Consider the following 27,158-nt stretch of genomic DNA (forward strand, 5'->3'; position numbering starts at 1 on the left):
GTTTTGCACTTCTCGGCCACCGTATAATATATATATATATATATATATATATATATATATATATATATATATATATATATATATATATATATATATATATATGACAGAATGAACATGCAAAAAAAGTTTTTTTAATTACAGGCCTTTGTGCAAACCATAATCAAGGTCATAATGTGTACACTTCCCATGCAAATGGGAACCTTCTAGCATAAGTGAGCACAATTAATTACAGATTTGCATTCACAGCGGTAATTCAACATTAACTCGCCAGTCTGTCTACCCTATCTTTCAGCTTTGTGAGTTTTTACCCGAGGTGAACCTTAATCTGTCTCAAAACATCCAAAATCTTAAAAGTGCATGCCCTCAAGGAAAATCTGCCCTGCAAAAATCCTGACCTCCAAATAACCTTTCTGCACAGCTCCAATACCTGACATTTTTAATATGCCCACTCTGCAGTCTGCTTGACACTCTGTTACAAAACTATCAGTAGTGCATCATGCTGTTTTTTATTTCACAAGCAAGACTAGGCCTAGCAGGTCATTTTAACACTTCGCAGGAGTTTTGGACAAAGAACGAATTAGCCCAAACTGACCATTCATTATGTTATAATGTTATATCATAGACATATTGTGCTTCAGTTTTATAAACAGAGATGCAATACTTTAATGATTTTTTTTTTTTCATTTACTTTAAAAATAAAGTTGTAATGAAATAACCTTTTAAAATTTATGATGTTACCGAAGTGAATCAAACTCTATAGGCCTCTTTATTTGGATGCAGGCAGTTGATTGAAAATAAAATGATGGTGAATGTGGAGGAATGAATCTTAGAAATGTCTTGTTTGTTGCCACTATGAGCTAAAATGGATGGCATCCTCAGCAGCCAGCATAGCTAGACATAATATCAGGCAGCGTTAAGAGAAAGAGTGCCTTGTGGGTGGCATACTCTTTTTTTCATGTTCTCTTGCATTAAACAGTTGTATGCATGTCCTTGAAGTTATCACCTTCTACAAGACCCAGCATTACCGAATGTACTTTAACATCTATATGTGCTCACTTCTTCTGGTTTTCCTTGACACTCATATAATTAAAGCATATAATTTTTAACCTGCCTTGTTCCATGTTACACGCTGCCATGTATAACTGATTAGTAGTTTAGCATTAATGATGTTAGATGCCAATCAGACTGTCATGTCCATGGAGTCTCTTTTAATCAGTAAGTCTGCATGTGAAAGACTGTCAGGTACTTGCCTACTTAAATCACTTAGTTTTTGTTTTAAAGTTCATCAGTTCTCTTATATATGGACTAGTGTGTGGATTAGTTTAGGTAGCAGTTCCAGAACAAACTGAGCAGGAAAAAAAATATATATAGGAAACGGTCAAAGAGGTTTTACCATTTTGTTATTAACATGCATTCTATTAATATGCAAATTAAAAACTTCCTACCTTACATAGCCATTCAATTAAGAAGAAATGCCCATGCATGAAAGGAGGATAGGTTGTGCTGTGTTTTTATATTTTTGCCATATACCTTTTTAGTTATAAACCAAGGTGGTTCAAATATTTAAGTCATACAAATAGTATGTAAAGAAGCAGTGAATATTTATATTTTAATATATATTTTGGAGCATGAAAGCAGACTTATTAATAGGTTTTATTTGCCACAGCATCTTTTCAGCAGCACTTTAGAGCTAGTCTTTTTCTTCAGCTCCACCTCCTGTCTTTTAGTCAATCCCGCTGTCCATCACCCCTGCTAACAGGAAGGGGCTCAGAGCCGATCCTTGATGCAATCTAACCTACACCGTAAACCAGTCTGTTGTTCCCACTGCACACTTCACTGCTGTCATACATGTCCTGCACCACCCTCACATCTCATGCTTCTACTGGTATGTCATCTGGTCCTACCGACTTTCCATTTTTCATCCTCTTAATCACTGCTCTCACTTCTGCCTTACTAATCCTATCCACTTCTTGCTTTACCGTCTCCATAACATCCAACCTTCTCTCTCTCTCATTTTCCTCATTCATCAGCTGCTTAAAATATTCCCACACCTTCTCAACACACTTTCCTCACTAGTCAACACATTTCCATCTCCATCCTTCATTGCTCTAACCTGCAGCACATCCTTCCCAGCTCGGTTCCTCTGCCTGGCCAATCGGTACAAATCCTTTTCTCCTTCCTTAGCGTCCAACTTCTCATACAAGCTCCTCATATGCCTTTTCTTTGGTTTTCACCACATCCCTCTTCACCTGCTGCAGCATCACATTGTACTTCTGCCTACTTTTCTTATCTCTCTGCTGATCCCAATTCTGTTTTGCCAACCTTTTTCTCCTTATGCTCTCCTGCACTTCCTCATTCCACCACCACATCTCTTTGTCTTCCTTTCTATTCCCAGATGTCACATCAAGTACCCTTCTAGCTGTATGCTTTATCACTTCTGCAGTAGTTGCCCAATCATCCAGCACCTCTTCACCACCACCGAGCCCCTGTATGACCACTTCCCTGAATCTCACACAACAGTCTTCCTCCTTCAGTTTTTACCATCTTATTCCTCTTTTAGGCCTCACTCTCCTCCTCTTCTTCTTCACCTTCAAAACCATCCTACAGACCACCATCCGATGCTGTCTAGCTACACTGTTCCCTGCCAACACCTTACAGTCACCAATCTCTTTCAGGTTGCATCTCCTGCATAGTACATAGTCCACCTGTGTGCACATTCCTCCACTCTTATACGTCACCCTATGCTCCTCCTTCTCCTTAAAATAAGTGTTCACCACTGCCATTTTCGTCCTTCAGGAAAATCTACCACTATCTGCCCTTCCACATTCCTTTCCTTAAGGCCATACCTATCCATCACCTACTCCTCTGTTCCCTTCACCTACATGCCTATTAAAGTCTGCCCCAATCACCAATCGTTCATTCCTAGGTACACCTTCTACCACTCTATCTAACTCACTACAGAATTTTTCTTTCTTCTCCATCTCACAACCCACTTGTGGAGCATAAGCACTGATGACATTTATCATCACCCTATCAGAAACTCTCTTCACCTCCACTACACCCTTACTGTACTCTTCCTTCAGAATCACCCCTACACCATTTCTCTTTCCATCTACACCATGATAGAACAGTTTAAACCCACCTCCAATGTTCCTGGCCTTCTCTTCTCTATCATATCAGCTACCGCTCTCCCTTTACCAGTCATAGTAGCAACATTTAATTTACCAACCCGAACCTCTACTCTATTTTTTGCTGTCTCTGTAGACGTCTTCCTCCTCTCCTTCTCCTCCTTCGGCCAGCGGTAGCCTAATTTCCACCGGTACCCTGTTGGCTAACGATACCTGTGGCGGTCGTTGGTAACCCAGGCCTCAACTGATCCGGTATGAAATTCTGAATCCTGATCCTAATATTTGATTGGGCACATGTTTTACGCTGGATGCCCTTCCTAAAGCAACCGTCCCCATTTATCCAGGCTTGGGACCAGCACTAAGACTGGCTTGTCCAACCCTATTGGCTGGGTTTGCACTTTAGAGCTAGTAAAAAAAAAACTTAAAACAATCCTGTGTCAGTCTTGTGAGTGTCTAGCTTTTCAAAAAGACATATGAGACAGATCTGGTATGTTTCAATATACAGTGAGCTGTACACCACATTATCTGTGTAAAGCTGCTTTGAGACAATGTTCATTGTTAAAAGTGCTATACAAATAAAAATTCATTGAATTGAATTGAATTTTACCCCCTACTGTGCTTCATCATCTGGCATTTTCCAAATATACCAGAGCACATTCCTCCCCCAGGCCTAAACAAAAACTTTAGTAAGGACCACATGTCAGCATGTCATCATGCATCTGTAAAAAAAAAAAAAGGTTTCTGGAATTGCAATAAAAGGGTAAAGTTCTGCAATACGTGTAATTTATATAGCAAGTTTTATTTTTGCCTTTTAAAAAGGATTTTTCTGAAGTTTTGTGGGCATCACAAGCGCTAGGTAATTAGATAATTGCTTTTTATCATTTTATATCATTTTGTATTACATAAAGCTTTCTGTGAAGAGACCTTTATTTAACATTTAAGGAAGGAGTATCAGGTTTACAATATAGACAAAAGTATTGGGACACTTGAAATTTCCAGGCAGTTATGGTTTTTCCTGTTACCACACATTTGGAGGCACATTGCAAAGGGTGTCTCTAAATGCAGTAGCATAACATTTTCCTTTCACTTGAACTAGGAGACCCAAATCTGGTCCAGCATAACAATGCCTATGTGCACAAACCAATATAAAGATATGGTTTGCATGGGTTGGAGTGGAAGACAGTGGTCTGCAATAGAACTTTGACCTTAACCCTATTGAACATCTTTTGGATTCATTAGAATGCTGACTGCACCTGAGGCTTCCTCAGCCTACATCAGTACCTGACTTTATGCCCTTGTGGCTGAATGAGCACAATCCTCCACAACCACACTTCAGAATTCAGTGAAACAATTTTTCAGAGGAGTTAAGGTTATTAAAACAGCATTACAACATTGGAAACATTAGAACTAAGTGTGGAATTGAACGTTTAAAAAGCACATAGAAATCTTATGCTAGGTGTGCATTTGCACCTCAAATTCAAATTAGAAAGCTAAGGAGAAAAAGATATCGAATAGCAAATAGAGACTGGTAAGGCAATTACTCTATAAAATACAATACAATACAGCATGTAATAAATAAGGGCTAACACATCTATGGGAAATTCCACAGTATTAAATGTAACTATACATTGTTTATAAGTCTGGTGAGTGGTTTACTAATGATAAAAAAAAAAAAAAATGCCCAAAGTCACTGTTACTTAAAGGGAATAAAACATTTTGTGGACTATTTTCTTCTATTAGCACACCACATGATTCTTTTTTTATTCTTTACATATCCCAGGCATGAAAATCTGCTCTAAGGCTCTTACAGCCTTTTGTATCTTACATTTCTTTCATTTCAACCAGAAACTAATGAGCTGATCTTGAATAACACGAGGGCTGTTTGCATCCATTTAAACCCATCTGCTTGTGATTGTCCTCTACACGTCATGATCCGTGTCTTATCTTCATAAGATGAAGCCAGCTGCTGTTGGCTGTATTCTATGTAATTTTGTTGTACTCTTTTGCAACATCTATCATTTTTATCTCTGCTACCAATAACACAGCGTGTCTGGCATACTAGCTAAAAATTAAGCAGTTATTCACCAAGGTAGTGGCTTTAACCATATAAACAAAGAAAAGCTAGTGATGCTCAAACCCAGGGGCCAGCTGGACATGGCATTCATTGGCTTGATGCAGTAATAAAAGGAAGACCTAAAAGGAATCTAGACTTTATTGTCACTATAAACATATATAATATATATATATATATATATATATATATATATATATATATATATATATATATATATATATATATATATATATATATATCGCATATTATAATTATTTGTTCAACTAATTGCATCACAGTATGACTAATTGCTTTTCTTGTAATATCCCAGCTTGGAAGTTGGAGTATGCACCCCTGAAAGCCATTTAAGGGCCTTGCTCAACTGTGGCAGGCTAAAAAATCTGAGATTTTTTTCTTTCAACCATCTGCTCAACAGCCTAGAACTTTAACCATAAGCACTTGTCCAAAGCTTCCTATATAAACCTCCTGCCCACAATCCCAAACTTATGAGTCTTATGCTCTACTAGTTATCATACTGTAACATTCTATTAAAAGAATAAATTAATAGATCACACAAATCAAGCTTCAAAAAGCAGTTTTTTAGAAGAAATAGGAGAATCCTAGCTGTCCCTTAGACAGAAGAGCTTGCAGTAAACACAAGGGGATAACATGTAAATGGTTTTCATCTATTCAAATAAAATTATGGTACTTTGGCCTGATCTCAGGAGAATTTTACAAAATTAATTTGTCTAATGGTAAATATTTCATTGAAAGATTTTTGATGAAAGAAAAATGCTTCTATGACTTTTCTCTATCTGGTCTCAGTGTCAGTGTATCAGTGGATTACCTAATATAGTTATCATGTTAGTTACCGTTAATTCTAGCCATTAACCATTGATTTTGCAATGAAAATACATATAGCATGACGAAAAAGAAGAAGATTCAACTGACAGACTTTGTATTGCCTGAATCACAGAGATCAACTCAAAATGATACTTTACTATTTCTATGACATATTAGAAAACATATAGCTTCTTAGACAATGAGATTAATAATACTGCTACTTTCTACTCCATTTTAAATGTCTTTCCAGCCTGAGTGGAAATATAGATTAGGCTTAAGTCATAAATTGTATACTTGCAAAACTTTGTGACATTATTAAATATTTAGATTTGAGACTTACATTGGAAAATAGTGTCTTCCAAATTAATGATTTATATAAAATGTTAGAGACATTAGCTGGCAGTCAAAAAATAGAGAAGCAATGATTTGACACCCAAAATGTCTTAGCTGACTTAATACAATTAAAAACTAAATTTTTTGTTGATGTTTTGTATTTTTTTGTTGAACTATTATGGAGATGGTTGCATAGATATTAGTCACTTTTATCAGAACACCAGGCAAATATGTTAAATTCAATAGACATAAAGCATTGATTTTCATTTTGCAATGTGTAACACCAAAAAGCATATTTTTTACTGCATTGTTCACCTCATACACCTCAACTAAATGCCGATGAATAAGTAGGTTACATTCGTGCTGCACTGCAATGCAATTATTGACATGGTTGTACTCAAAAGTTTTGCATTGTCATTGTCCCCTTTAATACTAATCTTGGCTTGCAATTATTAAGCCAAGGAGAAGGTCAGGTATGAATATCATATGTATTTTGAGATAGCAAAAAAAAAACATGAGGAGAAAATATATATATAAAAAAAAAAAAATGTAAGGGATAATAAACAAAATTTTTGCACCATAAACAAGCCAGAAATCATTTCTGCAAACACAACACGAATATTACAGAGTCATGTCTCCAGGTAGTTGTATACCTACAAAGCTAAAAACTTGTTTTCCTGCATTTCCTAGTGTTATAGCTGATTCAAGCTGCCTATGACTACTGCTGTATTCCATCCTGCTGTGTTGGTGTTGTCCATCCTCAGTATGGCGACTATAGCACTTACTGCGGTTGTGGAAAAAAAGGGGCTTTAGAAACAGCCTAAACAGCTGAATTAGTTCGCTTAATTGAACACCTTGTAGGTCAAAAGCAAACTTAGACTCTTTAATTATTCCTATTTTACAAAGTAGGCGATATCAATAATGCATTCAGAGAGAGTACTGTTCCAGCACTCTAACCTACTCCCTTGGTTACTCAGAATACCACAGGTAAAATACAATCATGTGAAATCCATTTTTCTGATATTTCCCGTTATTCTCCAACAGACAGATCGGCAGTATGACCCCCACCAGGCACACCGGTCATCCAAGGTCCCAAAGGAGTCATACCTGGTGGAGCAAGTGTTCAGCCCCCATCATTTTCCCCCTTCTGTCAAGTCGCATGTGAAGGGAAGTCCTTTGTACACAGACCTGCGTTTGACTGGTCTGACTGAGAGCAAACGTCCACAACCCTCCTGGACCATAGAGGAATTTAAACGCAACTCAGGAGACAAGAATAAACTCAGTGTGCTGGACCTACAGGTGAGACTTTCCATTTAGACCCTAGCCAGCATGTTCATTTTAATCAATCTACTATATACAGTGGGTACGGAAAGTATTCAGACCCCCTTAAATTTTTCACTCTTTTTTATTTTGCAGCCATTTGCTAAAATCATTTAAGTTCATTTCTTTTCCTCATTAATGTACACATAGCACCCTATATTGACAGGAAAACACAGAATTGTTGACACTGTTGCAGATTTATTAAAAAAGAAAAACTGAAATATCACATGGTCCTAAGTATTCAGACCCTTTGCTCAGTATTTAGTAGAAGCCCCCTTTTGATCTAATACAGCCAGGAGTCTTTTTGGGAAGGCTGCAACAAGTTTTTCACACCTGGATTCAGGGATCCTCTGCCATTCCTCCTTGCAGATCCTCTCCAGTTCTGTCAAGTTGGACGGTAAACGTTGGTGGACAGCTATTTTTAGGTCTCTCCAGAGATGCTCAATTGGGTTTAAGTCAGGGCTCTGGCTGGGCCATTCAAGAACAGTCACGGAGTTGTTGTGAAGCCACTCCATCGTTATTTTAGCTGTGTGCTTAGGGTCATTGTCTTGTTGGAAGGTTAACCTTCAGCCCAGTCTGAGGTCCAGAGCACTCTGGAGAAGGTTTTCGTCCAGGATATCCCTGTGCTTGGCCGCATTCATCTTTCCCTTGATTGCAACCAGTCGTCCTGTCCCTGCAGCTAAAAAACACCCCCACAGCATGATGCTGCCACCACCATGCTTCATTGTTGAGACTATACTGGACAGGTGATGAGCAGTGCCTGGTTTTCTCCACACATACCGCTTAGAATTTAGGCCAAAAAGTTCTATCTTGGTCTCATCAGACCAGAGAATCTTATTTCTCACCATCTTGGAGAACTCCATGCGGGTTTTCATGTGTCCTGCACTGAGGAGAGGCTTCCGTCGGGCCACTCTGCTATAAAGCCCCACTGGTGAAGGGCTGCAGTGATGGTTGACTTTCTACAACTTTCTCCCATCTCCCGACTGCATCTCTGGAGCTCAGCCACAGTGATCTTTGGGTTTTTCTTTACCTCTCTCACCAAGGCTCTTCTCCCCCGATAGCTTAGTTTGGCCGGACGGCCAGCTCTAGGAATGGTTCTGGTCGTCCCAAACATCTTCCATTTGAGGATTATGGAGGCCACTGTGCTCTTAGGAACCTTAAGTGCAGCAATAAAATTTTTGGAACCTTGGCCAGATCTGTGCCTTGCCACAATTCTGTCTCTGAGCTCTTCAGGCAGTTCCTTTGACCTTAATGATTCTCATTTGCTCTGACATGCATTGTGATCTGTAAGGTCTTATATAAACAGGTGTGTGGCTTTCCCAATCAAGTCTAATCAGTATAATCAAAAATTGCTGGACTCAAATGAAGGTGTAGAACCATCTCAAGGATGATCAGAAGAAATGGAGAGCACCTGAGTTAAATATTTGAGTGCCACAGCAAAGGGTCTGAATACTTAGGACCATGTGATATTTCAGTTTTTCTTTTTTAATAAATCTGCAAAAAGGTCAACAATTCTGTGTTTTTCTGTCAGTATGGGGTGCTATGTGTACATTCATGAGGAAAAAAAATGAACTTAAATGATTTTAGCAAATGGCTGCAATATAACAAAAAGTGAAAAATTTAAGGGGGTCTAAATACTTTCCGTACCCACTGTATATCCTAAGGGGTAGTTGTTTAGCTGCATATTGTTATGATTGGAATGGTCTTAAAGGTAAAGACACAAGGGGTTGAAGTTAATAATGACTTTGGAGATCCTTTTGGGCTTAATAGAGAAGCTTGCAGTGATCGATAGTTTGGAAAAAGAATTACAGTTCATACTTTAGGCAGACTTTAGGCATTAACAAGCAACACTTTAGAACAATTCAGCATTTGTGAGCATTAAAGACACATTCTAGTAGATTTTAACCAAATTTTAATCCACTGCATCAGTGGCATCATGGTTAACAAAGAGCAGACTGTAAAAGTTGGCCGGCAGGTAAAAAATTCTTGAAACTTTTTAGTGATGGAAATCATTTAAATGAATGAATTTTAAAGTTTATATTTAGTATTAGGTGCCTGAAAATATTAGTTTAACTAGTCAATAGAATTTATTAGGTTAATTCAAATTTCAACAACTCATGTACAATTAGGCAAATAAATAAAATCATTTTGAATTCGATGACTTCCGATGGTTAAAAATTATGTTTTCTGTTCTCTGTTCTCTGGTTTGAAAGGAATGGTATTAAAGGTTAATGATAAATAAAAAGTAAATTCCAATTAACAACCAGAATTTAGATGTACGTTTGTGTATATTTATCTTAATATAATAAGTGTGTACTAAGGAAGTCTATGTATTATTCATTTATTTGTTTATTTATTTTTACAGTAGTCTGACTGTGACACAGTCTTGTTACCATTAACAAGAATTTGAAACTGAAAAATCTGGAAGTCTAAAGGAAATTGATGAAATCATCAAATAGGAATTAAAACGTGAATATTTCTAAACTGAATGTCTTTATCTGCTTTTAGGTAGTTTTATTCCACATAACACTTGTGAAATAAGGTACAAATGTTTTGTGATTATAATACAGTGCATACCGAGCATAAGAGGTGCCTGAAAGTTTGCTTAATAGATCTGGATGCTTTTGTATTCGTCTTATAAAGTCCAATATCACACGCTAACACACCCAGTTTCTTTTGTTGCTAGTGCAGCTAGGATCTATTATTATCTTTAGCATTTTCTTTTTGAGAAGTATCCTGTATGACTGTCAGTCCTTGTTAAGTGGGCGTGCCCTCTAAGCCATTCAATGTCAGTGAATGGGGTGTGTGTTGTACTGCGTCAACTACAGCTTTAACATCTATTATGGTAACTCATTAATGGCCATGAATCCTTTTCATCCCTGATCATGCATCAAGATGTGCAGCGTATTTGGAAAACTGTACAGCCCTAGTGCTCGTCCATCACTTGACTACTGCTCGATATTTGAGAAAGCTGAAGGCTTTCGATGGTCAAATGAACTGCACTTGTTCTGCTTCAATGGAATTAAAGCCTGAAAAATGGTGCCATCAGGAGAGCAACCCACTGACCCTGTAATTCTCAGTTAATGCAAGGAGAAATGAGAAATGCATCCTCAGCCACTGCACTGTGCTCTTGTGAGGGGCCTGGAAAGTGGGCTAACATCATAGTCAGTGTGTATTGCACTTGATTGCGAGGATTTACTTTAGAGGCTGCTTTTTCTTATACTGTACAAAAAACTGCAAGGCACAGCTCTGCTCAGCACAACACAACACGTCATTCTTTAGTAAATGAAAAGCACACTCAGGCCTCGTCTGATGCTTTGCACTACAGAATAGGATTACATTTAGAATGCATTAAGTGCTGAAGATAAAGGGTCACATTGAATGGGTGCACATATCTATACTTATTTTGCACAAGACAATTTGGCAAATCTATGCTTTCATTAGAAAGTAGATGCATTGGGGGGCTAGTATAAATAGGCTACCATGAGTGAACCCCTATAATGTATTATTTTATTATTTTTTTATTATTTTTGTAATATATAATGTATTTTAAAACTGAAAATGTGTTGTATCAAAGCAGATTATTTTGGATTTATGCCAAAACAAACATAGCACCACCACCAATAGTATGAATAGAGGCTCATTTCTTTTTTAGCCCAGATTGTCGATTCATGCAGCTTGTCATTTCAGGTGCTTCAACAAGAGATACCCTAGAAATTAAAAATAAAGATTTGCATTAGAAGCAATAAGCATAGCTGCCACGCATGTCTATATGTAATGGTTTGCCCTGTACTATTCTTATTATGCTGTTCTGCCAATAATATAAGTGATATAATGCTTGCTGTCTCCTAATCATTTTATTATTGAGCTGTAAATAGATTTTAGCGTTCCCTTCTGATATTACGACCAGCCATCATTCCATTAAATAGGTGCAAAAGGCTTTCAGTTTGATCCAGGCCATGTAGTTGCATGGAAATCAATGATGTACAGCTGCATGCATTTAAAATTATGCCCATTCATTCTTTTGCAAGGCAACTCAGAACAGTGATAATTGTCAAAACAGAAAGCAGCTCAGAGCAGGCTTTCATCAGTTGTTGATGCTTTCACCCTGTAAATGTATTATTTTCCAATTAACATCAATGTTTGTTCTCCAAATCTGTAGAACGAAGACACTGCTGAGAAACTATAATTAAAGCAATGGGCATTCATCCTGGAATAAAAGAAACAAATCCTGGATGTAATCTGACTGACTTTGTAATGTGACTACATTCATACTGTTGCCAGGAGATCGCTAGTTCCCCATGATGTTGCATTAAGAAGCCACCTGGTGACCTTCCAAACTATTGATTGCTAATCTCCTCCAGGATGTAATTGGGGTATGTTTTTTTTCTAATAGGAAAAAATTCTGATTGCTCCTTTTTTACGAACTGCAAGATGCAAGATTACGCTAAGATTACTAGAGACAAAAGAGCTAATACCCTGTGTGTCTGGTGGTGTGGGAGAGAAAGATTGTTAGCTCAACTGTCTTCACAATGGGAGCAACTAGATGCTATAAATTATTTTAAAGCACAAACAAAAAAAAGATTAGAATTGAAAAACAAGTAACTTAGTAGAAGTTCAGGCAGAAAAATAAAAAAAATTAATTATACAGTAGCTCGGTTTCAATTTTAACGTTTTGCAATTTTAAAAGGAATTTCGGGTGGGGAAAAAAGCCAAATAATATTTTCTTCAACTATTACAAAAGTAAGTAGGAAAAACATACCATATCCATTATACAAGGCAGTTTTCCATTTGTGTATGGAAAGACAGGAGTGCCAAAAACACCATAAATTATAGGAAAAAAAATCTTGTCTGTATCAAAAGGGCAAATTTTTCACACATTATTTGGTTTTGGTAACATCGTAAGAATGCACAAAATGCTGTGGATCGAAATCTGCACATTACTGAATGAAGCCATTCCAAATTAATAGCTGTTCTGTTTTCTTGACTTAAGGGTCAAACTTTAATAAACTGGAGATAAGAAATAAATTGAAACTGAAAAGTGTGAGCATTTCCTTCCATTTCCTTCCTGCACATTTTTATGACACGTTTGTCAGTGGTGTTGGGGGTTGTGCATGTTCACTGAGTCCTGATGATTTGAAAGATTTTGTGCATAAAGCATTTGAAATGGTCACTCATGTAGATGATGCAATTATTATTTTACAAATCTTTATTATTAATATGTAATATTTATTAATAGATTTTTTCTATTTTACAGACTTTTCTGTTTTCTGTTTTAGATTGAACAGCGGAATAAATATGAATCCATAAAACGACATGAAGAATGAAGAAAAATTAAGAAAAAATGGAAATATGTTTAGCAAATATGAAAGATTAGTCCCCATAAAAAAAAGAAAAAAAAATATGAGCAGGAAAAACATATTTTAAAAAGAAAATAAAATATGTATAAAAAAAAAAAAGAAAAGAAAAAAAAAAACCTTAATACAGGACAATACTATTATATTATTGCTTTATGTTGAAAACAACACCAAAAATCTTTTAATGCCTTGTTATTTAATGATGGTTAAGTAAATGGTGAACATTTTATTCACTATGAGTCTCTCTTTTATTCTTATTTCTTGTTGTGCCCTGCAAACAGTATTTAGATAATTACCCTTAAAATATCCATAAACTTAAAAATTTAATAAAATAAGTAATCAGCTGTTTTGATTAGATTACAGGTTTGAGTCAAGATTTTTTAACAGGTATAAATACATCTTTTTTAACCTCATTGCCGGAGCTCTAGGTATGAGTATATTTAATAAAGAATAATAAAAGCCTAATACGTTTATCACACTATATGTACTATATGTTACACAGTCTCCAACTAACTTATAGATAGATGATGGTAAATAATAAACAAAATAATTTTAATTATTATCCTATATATTGATATGGATATTTTTTTAATATTATCTGAATATGGAAATTCTAATCAGACTTTTTTTTTACTGTCAAATGCAAGATTCTGCATTAACATATATTTGCCTATATAGTGTATGTACTACATACAAAATGTATGCCTTGAAAAATAAACATCCTAGTGCAGGTCCCAAACCCAGATAAATAGGGAGGCTTGTGTTAAAAAGGGCATCCAGCGTAAAACACTTGCAAAATCACAGATGATTTCATACCAGATCGGTTATAGGCCCGGGTAACCAACAACCGCCACAGGTATTGTTAGCCAACAGGGTACCAGTAGAAATTGGGCTACTGTTGAAAGAAGGAGGAGAAGGAGAAGAGGCCGACATTTACAGAGAAAGCGGGGAAAGTAAAAGTTTAGAAGTCTGGAGGTTCAGGTGGGCACTTTAAATCTTGGTACTATGACTGGTAACAGGAGAGAGTTAGCTGATATGATATGAGCGCAGAAAGGTAGACATGTTGTGTGCTTAGGAGACCAAGTGAAAATGTGAAAGGGTGATGGTAGATATTGCTAATGTCCTGTGGTCTGATAAGACTAAGATAAACTTGTTTGGCTCAGATAGTGTCCAGCAAGTGTGGTGACGCCCTGGTGATGAGGATCCAGAAAATTGTTTCTTGCCTACAGTCACGCATGGTTGTGGTAGCATCATATTCTGGGGCTACATGAGTGCTTGTGGTATTGGGGAGCTGTGGTTCATTTGAGGGAAACATGGATTCCAACATGTACTGTGACATTCTGAAGCAGAACTTGATGTCCTCCATTCAGGAACTTGGCTGAACTGCAGTTTATCAACATCATAACAACCCCAAACTCACCGCCAAGATGACAACTGCCTTGCTGAAGAAGCTGAAGGTGAAGGTGATGGAGTGGGCGAGTATGTCTTCAGACCTAAACCATATTAAGCACCTGTGGAACATCCTCAAGCGGAAGATGGAGAAGCGCCATTTGTCTAACATCCAGCAGCTCTGTGATGTCATTATGGAGGAGTGGAAGAAGACCCCAGCAACAACCTGTGCAACTCTGGTGAATTCCATGCCCAGAAGGAAGGCAGTGCAAGATAACAATGTTGCTCACACAACATAATGAAATTTTGGACACGGTTTTGGCATGTTCACTTAGGGTGTACTCACTTTTGTTGCCACCTATTTAGACAATATTGGCTGTATGTTGAGTTATTAACAGAGGACAGTAAATCTGTACTGCTATACAAGATGCACATTCTAAAGTATATCTAAGTTTCATCTCTTTAGTATTGTCCCTTGAGGAGATATACTAACATGGTTACTGAAATGTTCGGGGTGTACTGACTTTTGTGTGATACTGAATATATATATATATATATATATATATATATATATATATATATATATATATATATATATATATATATATATATATATATTCATTCAGTTATGTGTTTCCAAATACAATAAATCTTTCAATCACATGTCTTTGGTGTGGAAACTGAATAGCCTGAAGATCAACAGTAATAGTAAGTACATTAGTGTAAGCATGGTTAAAGGGAGCAGCTAATGACAGTGTAAACTTATAGCATATTCTTTCCTATAACCTGCAATGCAGAGACATCAATGTTAACACTGTACATCTTGCTCACATTTCTGAACTCTCTTTGCCAACTATAGTTATGGATTTGCTCGATTAGTGAACCTGCCCGTGTATTACATCCTCCCACATGTTCCACCATCCCACGTCTATTTAAAAAAAGGCTGAGTAAAAAAAAATGCACGTACATACTACTGCCCCTGGCTTTCGAATGTAAGTTTCATTCCAAATCCTGGTGGACCAGAGCCGGGTAATCAGAATGGTGCAGGTAGCTGCAGTGGCATTGCAAGCTGAAAACAAATGAACTTGCCTGTGTTTGGGGTCCCATGAACATTAGGTTGGGAATTGTGCATGTATAGCATATATTTTGTAGTGTGAAATTTACTACTATTGAATTGTCTTTTAGCAACTGCTGCACTACAGTTTAGTGGCCACTAGGAGGGGTTTGTATGTTGTAGGTTAAACCAATGACGGGTCCAGACCAGTTTAACAGGAGAGACCAGGGTTAGAATATGAAAAGATGACATATTTGCAACTACCTACTATGATCTGCACTGTAAACCAGCACAACTAAATTTAAAGTATGGTTAATTATACATATTAATAAGAAATGACAAAATTATAGAAGTCTGTAATTATATGCTATAATTATAGTTTTGAAAAAAAATTCATTACTTTGTACAGAATCCACTACTGTTTTTGATAGATGGATAGATCTTAGAGATAGATATAGATAGATAGAGATCTTTCTTCGCATATCCTTGTGATGTTAGTAAGCTGGGGTCAGAGATGACAAAGCACCTCTGGAGCACAAATGGTCAAGGGCCTTGCTCAAGGGCCCAAGAGTGGCAGCTTGGCGATACTCTGGCTTGAACCCTGATTTTATGATTAGTAACCATGTACCTTACCCACTTACCACTTTCCAAGCAAACATTCAACAAATGACACGCTGATGTTCCAGTTTTTTAACATTTCTTAAAACCAAAATGACAGACAAATAAAACCGGTTAAAAAAATCTAAAATGTGACCAATAAACAGCAAAACAATGATAAGGCTAAAACTGTAAATGATAAGCAGGACTAACACAAATAAAAATATCACTAGGTTACATATGTAACCCTAGTTCCCTGAGAGAGAGAAAGAGAAAGAGAGAGAGAGAGAGAGAGAGAGAGAGGGAGAGAGAGAGAGAGAGAGAGAGAGAGCGAGAGAGCTGCGTCAAAAACGCTTTGGGAACGCCATGCGTTATTCACGTTTTGAATCACGTGTAAAATCCGGCCAATAGGCAAGTCATGGCGTCATTGGCGGGCGACGTCGCATAAACCAGGAAGCTACAAAATGGGTGAGCAATGGTAGCAACATTAGCTTTTGAAAAAGGAGAAGGTAAGCGCTGCAGGAAGTATGGCCGATTGATGCAGCTCCCGCCATACCCCGGGTGGAATAAGCCTTGACTCCGAAGAAAGTGAGGAAGACCAGAGGACTCATAACATGAAGAAATCTTCTTCTTCTTCTTCTTCTTTCGGCTGCTCCCATTAGGGGTCGCCACAGCGGATCATCCGTCTCCATACCACCCTGTCCTCTACATCTGCCTCTTTCACACCAACTACCTGCATGTCTTCCCTCACCACATCCATGAACCTCCTCCTTGGCCTTCCTCTTTTCCTCCTACCTGGTGGCTCCATCTTCAGCATTTTTCTACCAATATAATTCATGTCCCTTCTCTGCACATGTCCAAACCATCTCAATCTCGCCTCCCTCACCTTGTCACCAAAACATCCTACATGTGCTGTCCCTCTAATAAACTCATTTCTAATCTTGTCCATCCTCGTCACTCCCAACGAAAACCTTAACATTTTCAGCTCTGCTACCTCCAGCTCCACCTCCTGTCTTTTACTCAATGCCACTGTCTCTAATCCATACAACATCGCAGGTCTCACCACAGTCCTATAAACTTTCCCTTTCATTCTTGCAGATACCCTACTATCACAAATCACTCCTGTCACTCTTCTCCACCCACTCCACCCTGCCTGCACTCTTTTCTTTACTTCTCTAACACACTCTCCATTACTTTGCACTGTTGACCCCAGGTACCTGAACTCCTCCACCTTCTCCACCTCTTCTCCCTGCAACCGCATCACTCCACTGCCCTCCCGCTCATTCACACACATGTACTCTGTCTTACTCCTACTGACTTTCATTCCCCTTCTCTCAAGCGCATATCTCCACCTCTCCAGGCTCTTCTCAACCTGCTCTCTACTCTCACCACAAATCACAATATCATCTGCAAACATCATAGTCCAGGGAGACTCCTGTCTGACCTCGTCCGTCAACCTGTCCATCACCACTGCAAACAGGAAAGGGCTCAGGGCCGATCCTTGATGCAGTCCAACCTTCACCCTGAACCAGTCTGTCGTACCTACTGCACACTTCACTGCCGTCACACTGTCCTCATACATGTCCTGCACCACCCTCACATACTTCTCTGGCACACCTGACTTCCTCATACAATACCACAACTCCTCTCTCTGTACCCTGTCGTACGCTTTCTCTAAATCCACAAATACACAATGCAGCTCCTTCTGTCCTTCTCTATACTTCTCCATCAACATCCTCAAAGCAAATAAGGCATCTGTGGTGCTCTTCCTCGGCATGAAACCATACTGTTGCTCACAGATGGTCACCTCTTCTCTCAGCCTGGCTTCCACTACTCTTTCCCATAACTTCATGGTGTGACTGATCAACTTAATTCCCCTGTAGTTACTGCAGGTCTGCACATCTCCCTTATGCTTAAAGATCGGTACCAGCACACTCCTTCTCCATTCCTCAGGCATCCTCTCCCCTTCCAGAATTCTGTTAAACAATCTGGTTAAAAACTCCACTGCCATCTCTCCTAAACATCTCCACGCTTCTACCGGTATGTCATCTGGTCCAACCGACTTTCCATTCTTCATCCTCTTAATCGCTGCTCTCACTTCCTCCTTACTAATCCTATCTACATCCTGCTTCACCAACTCCACATCCTCCAATCTTCTCTCTCTCTGATTTTCCTCATTCATCAGCTGCTCAAAATACTCCCTCCATCTTCTCAACACACTCTCCTCACTAGTCAACACATTTCCCTCTCCATCCTTTATTGCTCTAACTTGCAGTACATCCTTCCCAGCTCGGTCCCTCTGCCTGGCCAATCGGTATAAATCCTTTTCTCCTTCCTTAGTGTCCAACCTCTTATACAGCTCCTCATATGCCTTTTCCTTGGCTTTCGCCACATCCCTCTTCACCTGCTGCCGCATCTCCTTGTACTCCTGCCTACTTTTCTCATCACTCTGTCGATCCCACTTCTGTTTTGCCAACCTCTTTCCCTTAATGCTCTCCTGCACTTCCTCATTCCACCACCACGTCTCCTTGTCTTGCTTTCTATTTCCAGATGTCACACCAAGTACTTTTCTAGCTGCCTTCCTCATCACTCCTGCAGTAGTTGCCCAATCATCCGGCACCTCTTCACCACCACCAAGCCCCTGTCTGACCTCTTCCCTGAACCTCACACTTCACTCTTCCTCCTTCAGTTTCCACCATCTTATTCTTCTTTCAAACCTAACTTTCCTCCTCTTCTTCTTCGCCTCCAAAACCATCCTACAGACCACCATCCGATGCTGTCTAGCTACACTGTCCCCCGCCAACACCTTACAGTCTCCAATCTCCTTCAGGTTGCATCTCCTACACAGAACATAATCCACCTGTGTGCACCTTCCTCCACTCTTATACGTCACCCTATGATCCTCCTTCTTCTTAAAATACGTGTTCACCACTGCCATTTCCATCCTTTTTGCAAAATCTACCACCATCTGCCCTTCCACATTCCTCTCCTTAAAACCATACCTACCCATCACCTCCTCATCACCTCTGTTCCCTTCACCTACATGCCCATTAAAGTCTGCCCCAATCGCCAATCGTTCTTTCCTAGGTACACCATCTACCACTTCATCTAATTCACTCCAGACTCTTTCCTTCTCCTCCATCTCACAGCCAACTTGTGGAGCATAGGCACTGATGACATTTATCATCATCCCTTCAACCTCCACCTTCACGATCATCACCCTATCAGAAACTCTCTTCACCTCCACTACACTCTTACTGTACTCTTCCTTCAGAATCACCCCTACACCATTTCTCTTTCCATCCACACCATGATAAAACAGTTTAAATCCACCTCCAATGTTCCTGGCCTTACTCCCTTTCCACTTGGTCTCCTGAACACACAACATATCTACCTTTCTCCTCTCCATCATATCAGCTATCTCTCTCCCTTTACCCGTCATAGTACCAACATTTAAAGTACCAACCCGAACCTCTACTCTCCTACACTGCTCCTTTTCCTGCCGTCTCTGTAGACGTCTTCCTCCTCTCCTTCTCCTCCTTCGGCCAACAGTAGCCCAATTTCCACCGGTACCCTGTCGGCTAACGATACCTGTGGCGGTCGTTGTTAACCCGGGCCTCGACCGATCCGGTATGAAATTCTCATTTGTGATCCGCATATTTGATTTGGCACATGTTTTACGCTGGATGCCCTTCCTAACGCAACCCTCCCCATTTACCCGGGCTTGGGACCGGCACTAAGAGTGCACTGGCTTGTGCCCCCCTAATGGCTGGGTTTCATAACATGAAGAAATGCCATCTACAATTCATCTGCTGAGCCAGAAAACATTTCCTATGAGGGCCATAGCAGACCAACAGCTGCTCCGACTCCCTCCAAAACGACAGGTCATGAGGGAGCCGCAGGCACCTTAGGCACATACCCCGATTTAGGGTAGAGACAAAAGGGCTGGCCATGCCAGGGGCAGATTCCAGGAAAGACAGGGGCCAAGGAAAGAGCCTGTAGGTCCCCGACCCTCCCAAGGGAGGAAATTGCCAGAAGTAAGGCGGTCTGTACCGACAGATACCTAAGAGCCACCTCGGCCAAAGGCTCGAAGGGAGGGCTCAGATAGAGCCGCCAGCACAATGGCCAAGTCCCACAAAGACACTCTTTTTTAGGGGAACTAGCCTTTCAATGCTGGTCTCTGACCCTCCCAGAGCGGCTGGAGCAATGCCCTGCAGCTGTTGGGGCCTCCTGAGAGGCAGCGGGTGGGAGGAGAGTCTTGTAAGAGAGTTAACAGCCTGGCCTCCCCATCTGCCCGGTAGTCTGATCGTGTAACCAGCCTCTCGAGGCTGGCTTCTGACCCTCTCAGAACTCCACGGGAGGAGCCACTAGGGCGTTCAGAAGGAAATCCCTGTCCCTGTCAGGAATCTCTGCTTACAGGGTGAGCCACAGAAGCCTAGACCATGGTCTAAAGTCCATGGTCAGCAACTATTTGAGGTCACCTGATTTATACAATAGCAATACAATGGTGTACAATTGATTTTCTTACTTGATTTGCTTAGCTCTACTCTTGATGTGAATCTTCTCTTGTTCTCTTGCCTTGTTGAAAAATTTGTCCAATGCTGTTGCATCTGTGGGAAATCAGTGTTCCAGGGAAAGAGGTGGTTGTTGGCCCAGTATACAATGGGTGAGTGGTTTTTCGAGAAATGATGCAGAGTGTTTTGAATATTTGGCCTATGTGGCAAGGATGAGCACTCTTATCAGAAATCTTTGGAGAGCATGTAAAGGAGCCAGATGAGGATGAGATGAAGAAAAGCAAATGTCAAACTAACAGCTTCTTCTAGTTGCCCCATTAACACCCTTTATATTTAAGATTAAGTGAATTGAATCTAGCGAAATACGATGGGCCATTGGGATTTTCTAAGTGATGTGATGTGATGTAATGTGATCGCAATGTGTTGGATGTGCTGGGATAGTGATAAAGGCGTGAAAACACAGAAGCTATTGGCCAGTCCAAATGGCATTATCAGATATTCACAGACCTGACATTATACTGTCATCAATCCTCATCCTTTCCAATGTGAAATAGATTGTTAAAACTTTAAATGGTGACCATAAAATGATGATGGCTGTTTTGACCTGTCGTGTTGAGGGCACCATGTTAAAGGAAGTGGGTATATATTTCAAAGCATTTTGATTCAGGTTACTATAGAACCCTGCAGGATTAGGTGAAGGATCTGCTGTAGCCTTGCTGTAAATCTACAGATTCATTTTCTTAGATGAACTTGTTTTCATGTCAAGTTTAGCCGATAGGGATGTGCTTGGGATCACAGGTCACAGATTTTTTATCAAAGACACTCCACAACTCTGATTAGTGGGCTGACTTTAACAGTCACATCACCGACATCACACAGTTTATAAAAGACAGGAATATATGTATAAAGTATTAAATAGAATTAGCTTTAACAGTGGATTGCATTAATTATCATAGAAGACTACAGATCAAATATAAAATACACACAAATGTTGAACTATTGTGCTATTATTTATTGTGCTCATATTTACAATTATGCTAATTGTGCTAAGCATGTGCATGCATATCTCTAGAAAATAATATTAATTGCAGTCTGTACATTACAGTACAGAGGTTTGTGTGTAAAGGTTTAAAAAAAAGTGTTGTTTAACAGTCTTTTTGTTATGGGGAAAATTCTGTTCATGTAAGGGTTGAGGTTGCAGGATTGTCTGCTGGAGGGAAACAGTGTGAGCAGGTTGTGCAAAATATTTCAACTGTTTTACTTAGTGCCATTTTTTGTGAAGAAGATTGGAGAACCTGAAGGAAAATCATGCTGACACAGAAAAGTATGCCCAGACAGTAACCTTCCATGGCCACCACTGCACCCTAGATTATCTAATGATCATCCAATGGGTCAAATATACTGTAACAGACTACACATTAATTTGAATTCCAATCAAAAATCAGTTCTATTTGGCTACATTGCTGATTTTACATAAACTATAGAGTAGATACAAATACACACTGTGGATATTCCTAAATGAAGTAGAGTTTGTTGCTTCTTATTTTACTTTACTTTTTAATAGATGCACAGAACAGAAAAATAATTATATGCTTTATGCATATTTTTTTTTAGGTTTTTGACAAAGCTCGCAAACTGACCTTTCTGAAATATATTTAAATCGACTAGTTTTTTTTAATGGTGGTAGTTTCTTAGGATTAATGTGGTCAGTTGTAGCCAACGGCCAATCATAGATATTTGACACACCTTGTTTTATATATATATATATATATATATATATATATATATATATATATATATATATATATATATATATATATATATATATATATATATATTAAAATGTCACCTCCACTACATTTATTATCCTAAATTAGATGCACCTGTTTGAGGTCGTTAGCTGCATAAAGACACCTGTCCACCCCATACAATCAGTAAGAATCCAACTACTAACATGGCCAAGACCAAAGAGCTGTCCAAAGACACTAGAGACAAAATTGTACACCTCCACAAGGCTGGAAAGGGCTACGGGGGAAATTGCCAAGCAGCTTGGTGAAAAAAGGTCCACTGTTGAAGCAATCATGGAAGAAGCTAAACATGACTGTCAATCTCCCTCAGACTGGGGCTCCATGCAAGATCTCACCTCGTGGGGTCTCAATGATCCTAAGGAAGGTGAGAAATCAGCCCAGAACTACACGGGAGGAGCTGGTCAATGACCTGAAAAGAGCTGGGACCACCGTTTCCAAGGTTACTGTTGGTAATACACTAAGACGTCATGGTTTGAAATCATGCATGGCATGGAAGGTTCCCCTGCTTAAACAAGCACATGTCCAGGCACGTCTTAATTTTGCCAATGACCATTTGGATGATCCAGAGGAGTCATGGGAGAAAGTCATGTGGTCAGATGAGACCAAAATAGAACTTTTGGGTCATAATTCCACTAAACGTGTTTGGAGGAAGAAGAATGATGAGTACCATCCCAAGAACACCATCTCTACTGTGAAGCATGGGCGTGGAAGCATCATGCTTTGGGGGTGTTTTTCTGCACATGGGACAGGGCGACTACACTGTATTAAGGAGAGGATGACCGGGGCCATGTATTGCGAGATTTTGGGGAACAACCTCCTTCCCTCAGTTAGAGCATTGAAGATGGGTCGAGGCTGGGTCTTCCAACATGACAATGACCCGAAGCACACAGCCAGGATAACCAAGGAGTGGCTCTGTAAGAAGCATATCAAGGTTCTGGTGTGGCCTAGCCAGTCTCCAGACCTAAACCCAATAGAGAATCTTTGGAGGGAGCTCAAACTCCGTGTTTTTTTAGCGACAGGCCAGAAACCTGCCTGATCTAGAGAAGATCTGTGTGGAGGAGTGGGCCAAAATCCCTCCTGCAGTGTGTGCAAACCTGGTGAAAAACTACAGGAAACGTTTGACCTCTGTAATTGCAAACAAAGGCTACTGTACCAAATATTAACATTGACTTTCTCAGGTGTTCAAATACTTATTTGCAGCTGTATCATACAAATAAATAGTTAAAAAATCATACATTGTGATTTCTGGATTTTTTTTTAGATTATGTCTCTCACAATGGATATGCACCTACGATGACAATTTCAGACCCCTCCATGATTTCTAAGTGGGAGAACTTGCAAAATAGCAGGGTGTTCAAATACTTATTTTCCTCCCTGTATAATATATATATATATATATATATATATATATATATATATATATATATATATATATATATATATATATATATATATATATGTATATATATATACAATTTTTTTTTTTTTTTTTTTTTTAGTAGCCCTTTAGGGGCACTTGATGTTTTGTAACTCCATACTTAAAAAAAGATTCTTTATATTACTTCTGTTTTACCCTTGAAATCTTTTCCTATCATTTTCCTTATATTTTTTTCTTAACTAATCATTTGTTTTTCCACTCCTAGACACATCTTGATATCCTCTGTTCCTCTTCTGGTCCATCTCCGTTCCACCTTTCAGTTCCTCCCTTGTGCTTGCTGTATCATTTCTAATTCAATTAAACAGGCAATATTGATTATTGGATAATTGAATTGTTTGACGAGCAAACAAAAACCCTATTCGTCTTCCCTAGGCTTCATTTTACACCAGGGTCCACAGTAATATTAAAGTCAGCTCCATACAAGCAATTTGTTTCTGCCAGAGCCACTCAACTGATGTCTTTATCTCCCAACAGACCCAGGAGTCACTCAACCCCAATAACCTTGAGTACTGGATGGAGGATATCTACACGCCGGGCTATGATTCTCTGCTCAAGCGCAAAGAGGCAGAGTTTCGGAGGGCCAAAGTTTGCAAGATTGGTGCTCTGATTGCTGCAGCGGCCTGCACTGTGATATTGGTTATCGTTGTGCCCATTTGCACTATGAAGTCATGAGGATTTCTTCTATGTTGCCAATAAACACGAGACGTCTTGTTTTGCTGATGTATGGTTCGTTTTTGGTGCCTAGATTAAGCCCAAATGTGAATTTGATAGAACTTTTTAATGGCAGGCGCACATTTACTCATCTTTTTGGCTTAATCCAGGTGCAAGCAACTGGTTTTAGAGTCTAACTACAGATTCTAGGAACTGGTTTTAGAGTCTAATCTACAGAAACACAATTCCTTACTAAGGATTAACTTTTGATGTTTGTTCTTTTTATTTCTAGTAGAAACATTTATTTGTTAACATAGACTTTTATGGAATATAGATAATGTTTTCTTGTTTTATAGCTAGTATGTAACATACAATACTAAAATATTTAAATTCTGAGATCTTTATGTTGTTGCAATAGAAACTACATGGAAGGAAGCGTAGTATATTTTTTATTTTACTATGATTCTATGAAAATTATTTTTCAACGAATTTGCAGACAGAATGTGACTCTGTACAGCAAGGTTTATCTTTTTTGACAAATCAGGAATGTTTTATTGGGTTTGTGCAATGTTTTTTTCTCCTAAGTGACAGTTATAGTTATAGATATTATAGATGACTAGATTACTATATATTCAACAAAACCATTTCTGAAGAAGTGAATGTATGAAGGGCCATTGTATGTATTCATTGTATGAGGATTCTAAAATTTAATTTATTTAAAAAAATGTTTTTCAAATGGCAAGTCTCATATCTAATTATGTTTTTATGCTGTCTTCACCTGCTTACTATATGTCCTTTTTTCCCCACTTGCAAGGTCATAATTATGTTGGTTTTTTTTTTTTTTTCAGTGCATTGGTTTTGGTTTTTCTGCATATTTCTAACATTTAGCCCTATTCTTCAAACCTGGTTTCTGACTTAAGGTTAAACCTCAGTATTCATATTCTTCTCATGCACCTAATGGCAGCATTTATAAGAAAATAAAAATGAATTAGAATTGTCCTAAGTGCTAAAATGTATAAAATACCCATTAAAAATCATTACGTTCATTTATGCGTATAATGTACTCTGCATGGTAATATGATTTACATAATGCCAGTGTACATTCGTATTTTGTTACAGGGAAAGTGAGCAGTGAGCAGCAAGTTGGTCAACCTTGAAATGATTATATAATGAAATTGTATAGTTTGTAACAATTGTGAAGTTACATGTACAGTACATCTATGGGACTTATCTGTGCCAGCTCAACCACTAAATAGCAGATAGTAAGGCAGGCTTTCTACTTAACTAGCCACTTAGATAGGCTGCAATAGCACAAAGTGTTACCTCTTTTCTTGCAACTCATATCCCAAGCCATATATTTGACCCTTAGAATGGAATTACAATAATATTTATTTATGTCTATTTTTGCTGGGATGTAACAGAATCCATCCAATACTCTTCATAGAGGCCTTAGGACCACTGAATGCAAACTGCCAGCTACATCTTATTTTTAAATGTTAATAAACAATTATAAAATTAAAAATAAATTATAAATTATAAACAATAAACTGATTGGCACAAATCATGTTTGGCTAATTTAGTTTGAAATCCAGATTAATATTATGTATTAATAAAAGATTTTATCAAAAACAAAACGTCATCAAAAAACTTAACTGCTGCTGAAATGTACAATATTGTTGAGAGAGTTGGGTTTTTTTTTTTTCGTGCTGATTCATGTTTTATGCTTTGTAACATATCAGTGCGGTTTACATTGAGATAGAAAAGTATTTCATGGAAAAAAAAGATTTGCAGTGAAAAATGGACATTGTTTTGAGTACATTTCTGTCAGTAATTTAACCCTACTACTTGTGGCACATAGCCAACTGCTTTTGATTTTCTTACTTTGAATGTAGCTTGAATGGGTCATACCCAGACACATTGAAGGTTTGGTTTAGTGAAAAGTTGATTTGCACAATTTTCCCATCCTTTTAAATGTAGTCGATTGACCTATATGTTAGCAAATTCTGGTTTGACACATTTTCCATAAAACACATGCCTAATCAAATTAAGCTATAATCGACAACAAGGTGCAAGAATAACACGAGGAAATCATTAATGTAAAATATTTTGGGTAAGATCAATTTCCATTAATAGTTAGCTATGTTAATCGTGTAGGTGCAAGTCTAATTTAACAAAGGCAATGCCAGAATCTGACCATGTTGGCAAATCGACTACATCTGAAGTAATTTGTAAATGATGAAATAGATTTTTCGTCAAACTTTCCTTTAATAAACAAACTGCAAGTTGATGGTTGATACTTTGTCGGGTGACTCTGCCTTCACCATGGGAACTGTGAGCTCTCGTACACTGTAAGACCCTGTATATAAACTTCAGGTTCAAAGTGGATAATGTAAAACAGGTGTAACTGGAATAATATCCTAATAAAACTCATTGTTCTGACTGTTCAAAGACTTTCTGCCTGATCCCTTGAATGCGGTTATGCATCGGTTAAGTGGCAATAACAATTATAGCAATGCTTTAAAGAATCCAGAATATTACATGAGAAAATCACATTTGTACACTCAGAATTACATTATGTGAAAGTGCGGCAGGAATTAAGCCCTGCCCTCTTTACAATCATATGTCATATAGCCCTGAAAAAAAACTTGAATATGAATGAATGCAATGTGCTAT

General features: G+C 38.5%; 1 protein-coding gene across 1 annotated transcript in view; it reads left to right on the top strand.

The window, feature by feature from the left end:
* Positions 1-26,933, top strand: part of minar1 (membrane integral NOTCH2 associated receptor 1) — a 37,227-nt gene extending 10,294 nt beyond the window's left edge. The window contains exons 3-4 of the mRNA XM_083559099.1: positions 7,402-7,656; positions 24,309-26,933. Of these exons, the coding sequence (XP_083415225.1) occupies positions 7,402-7,656; positions 24,309-24,506 (453 nt within the window). The 3' untranslated portion in view covers positions 24,507-26,933. The remainder of the gene's footprint in view (positions 1-7,401; positions 7,657-24,308) is intronic.
* Positions 26,934-27,158: the final 225 nt, after the last annotated feature.

Source organism: Silurus aristotelis (assembly GCF_946808225.1).
Source record: "Silurus aristotelis genome assembly, chromosome: 13".
Taxonomy (NCBI): domain Eukaryota; kingdom Metazoa; phylum Chordata; class Actinopteri; order Siluriformes; family Siluridae; genus Silurus; species Silurus aristotelis.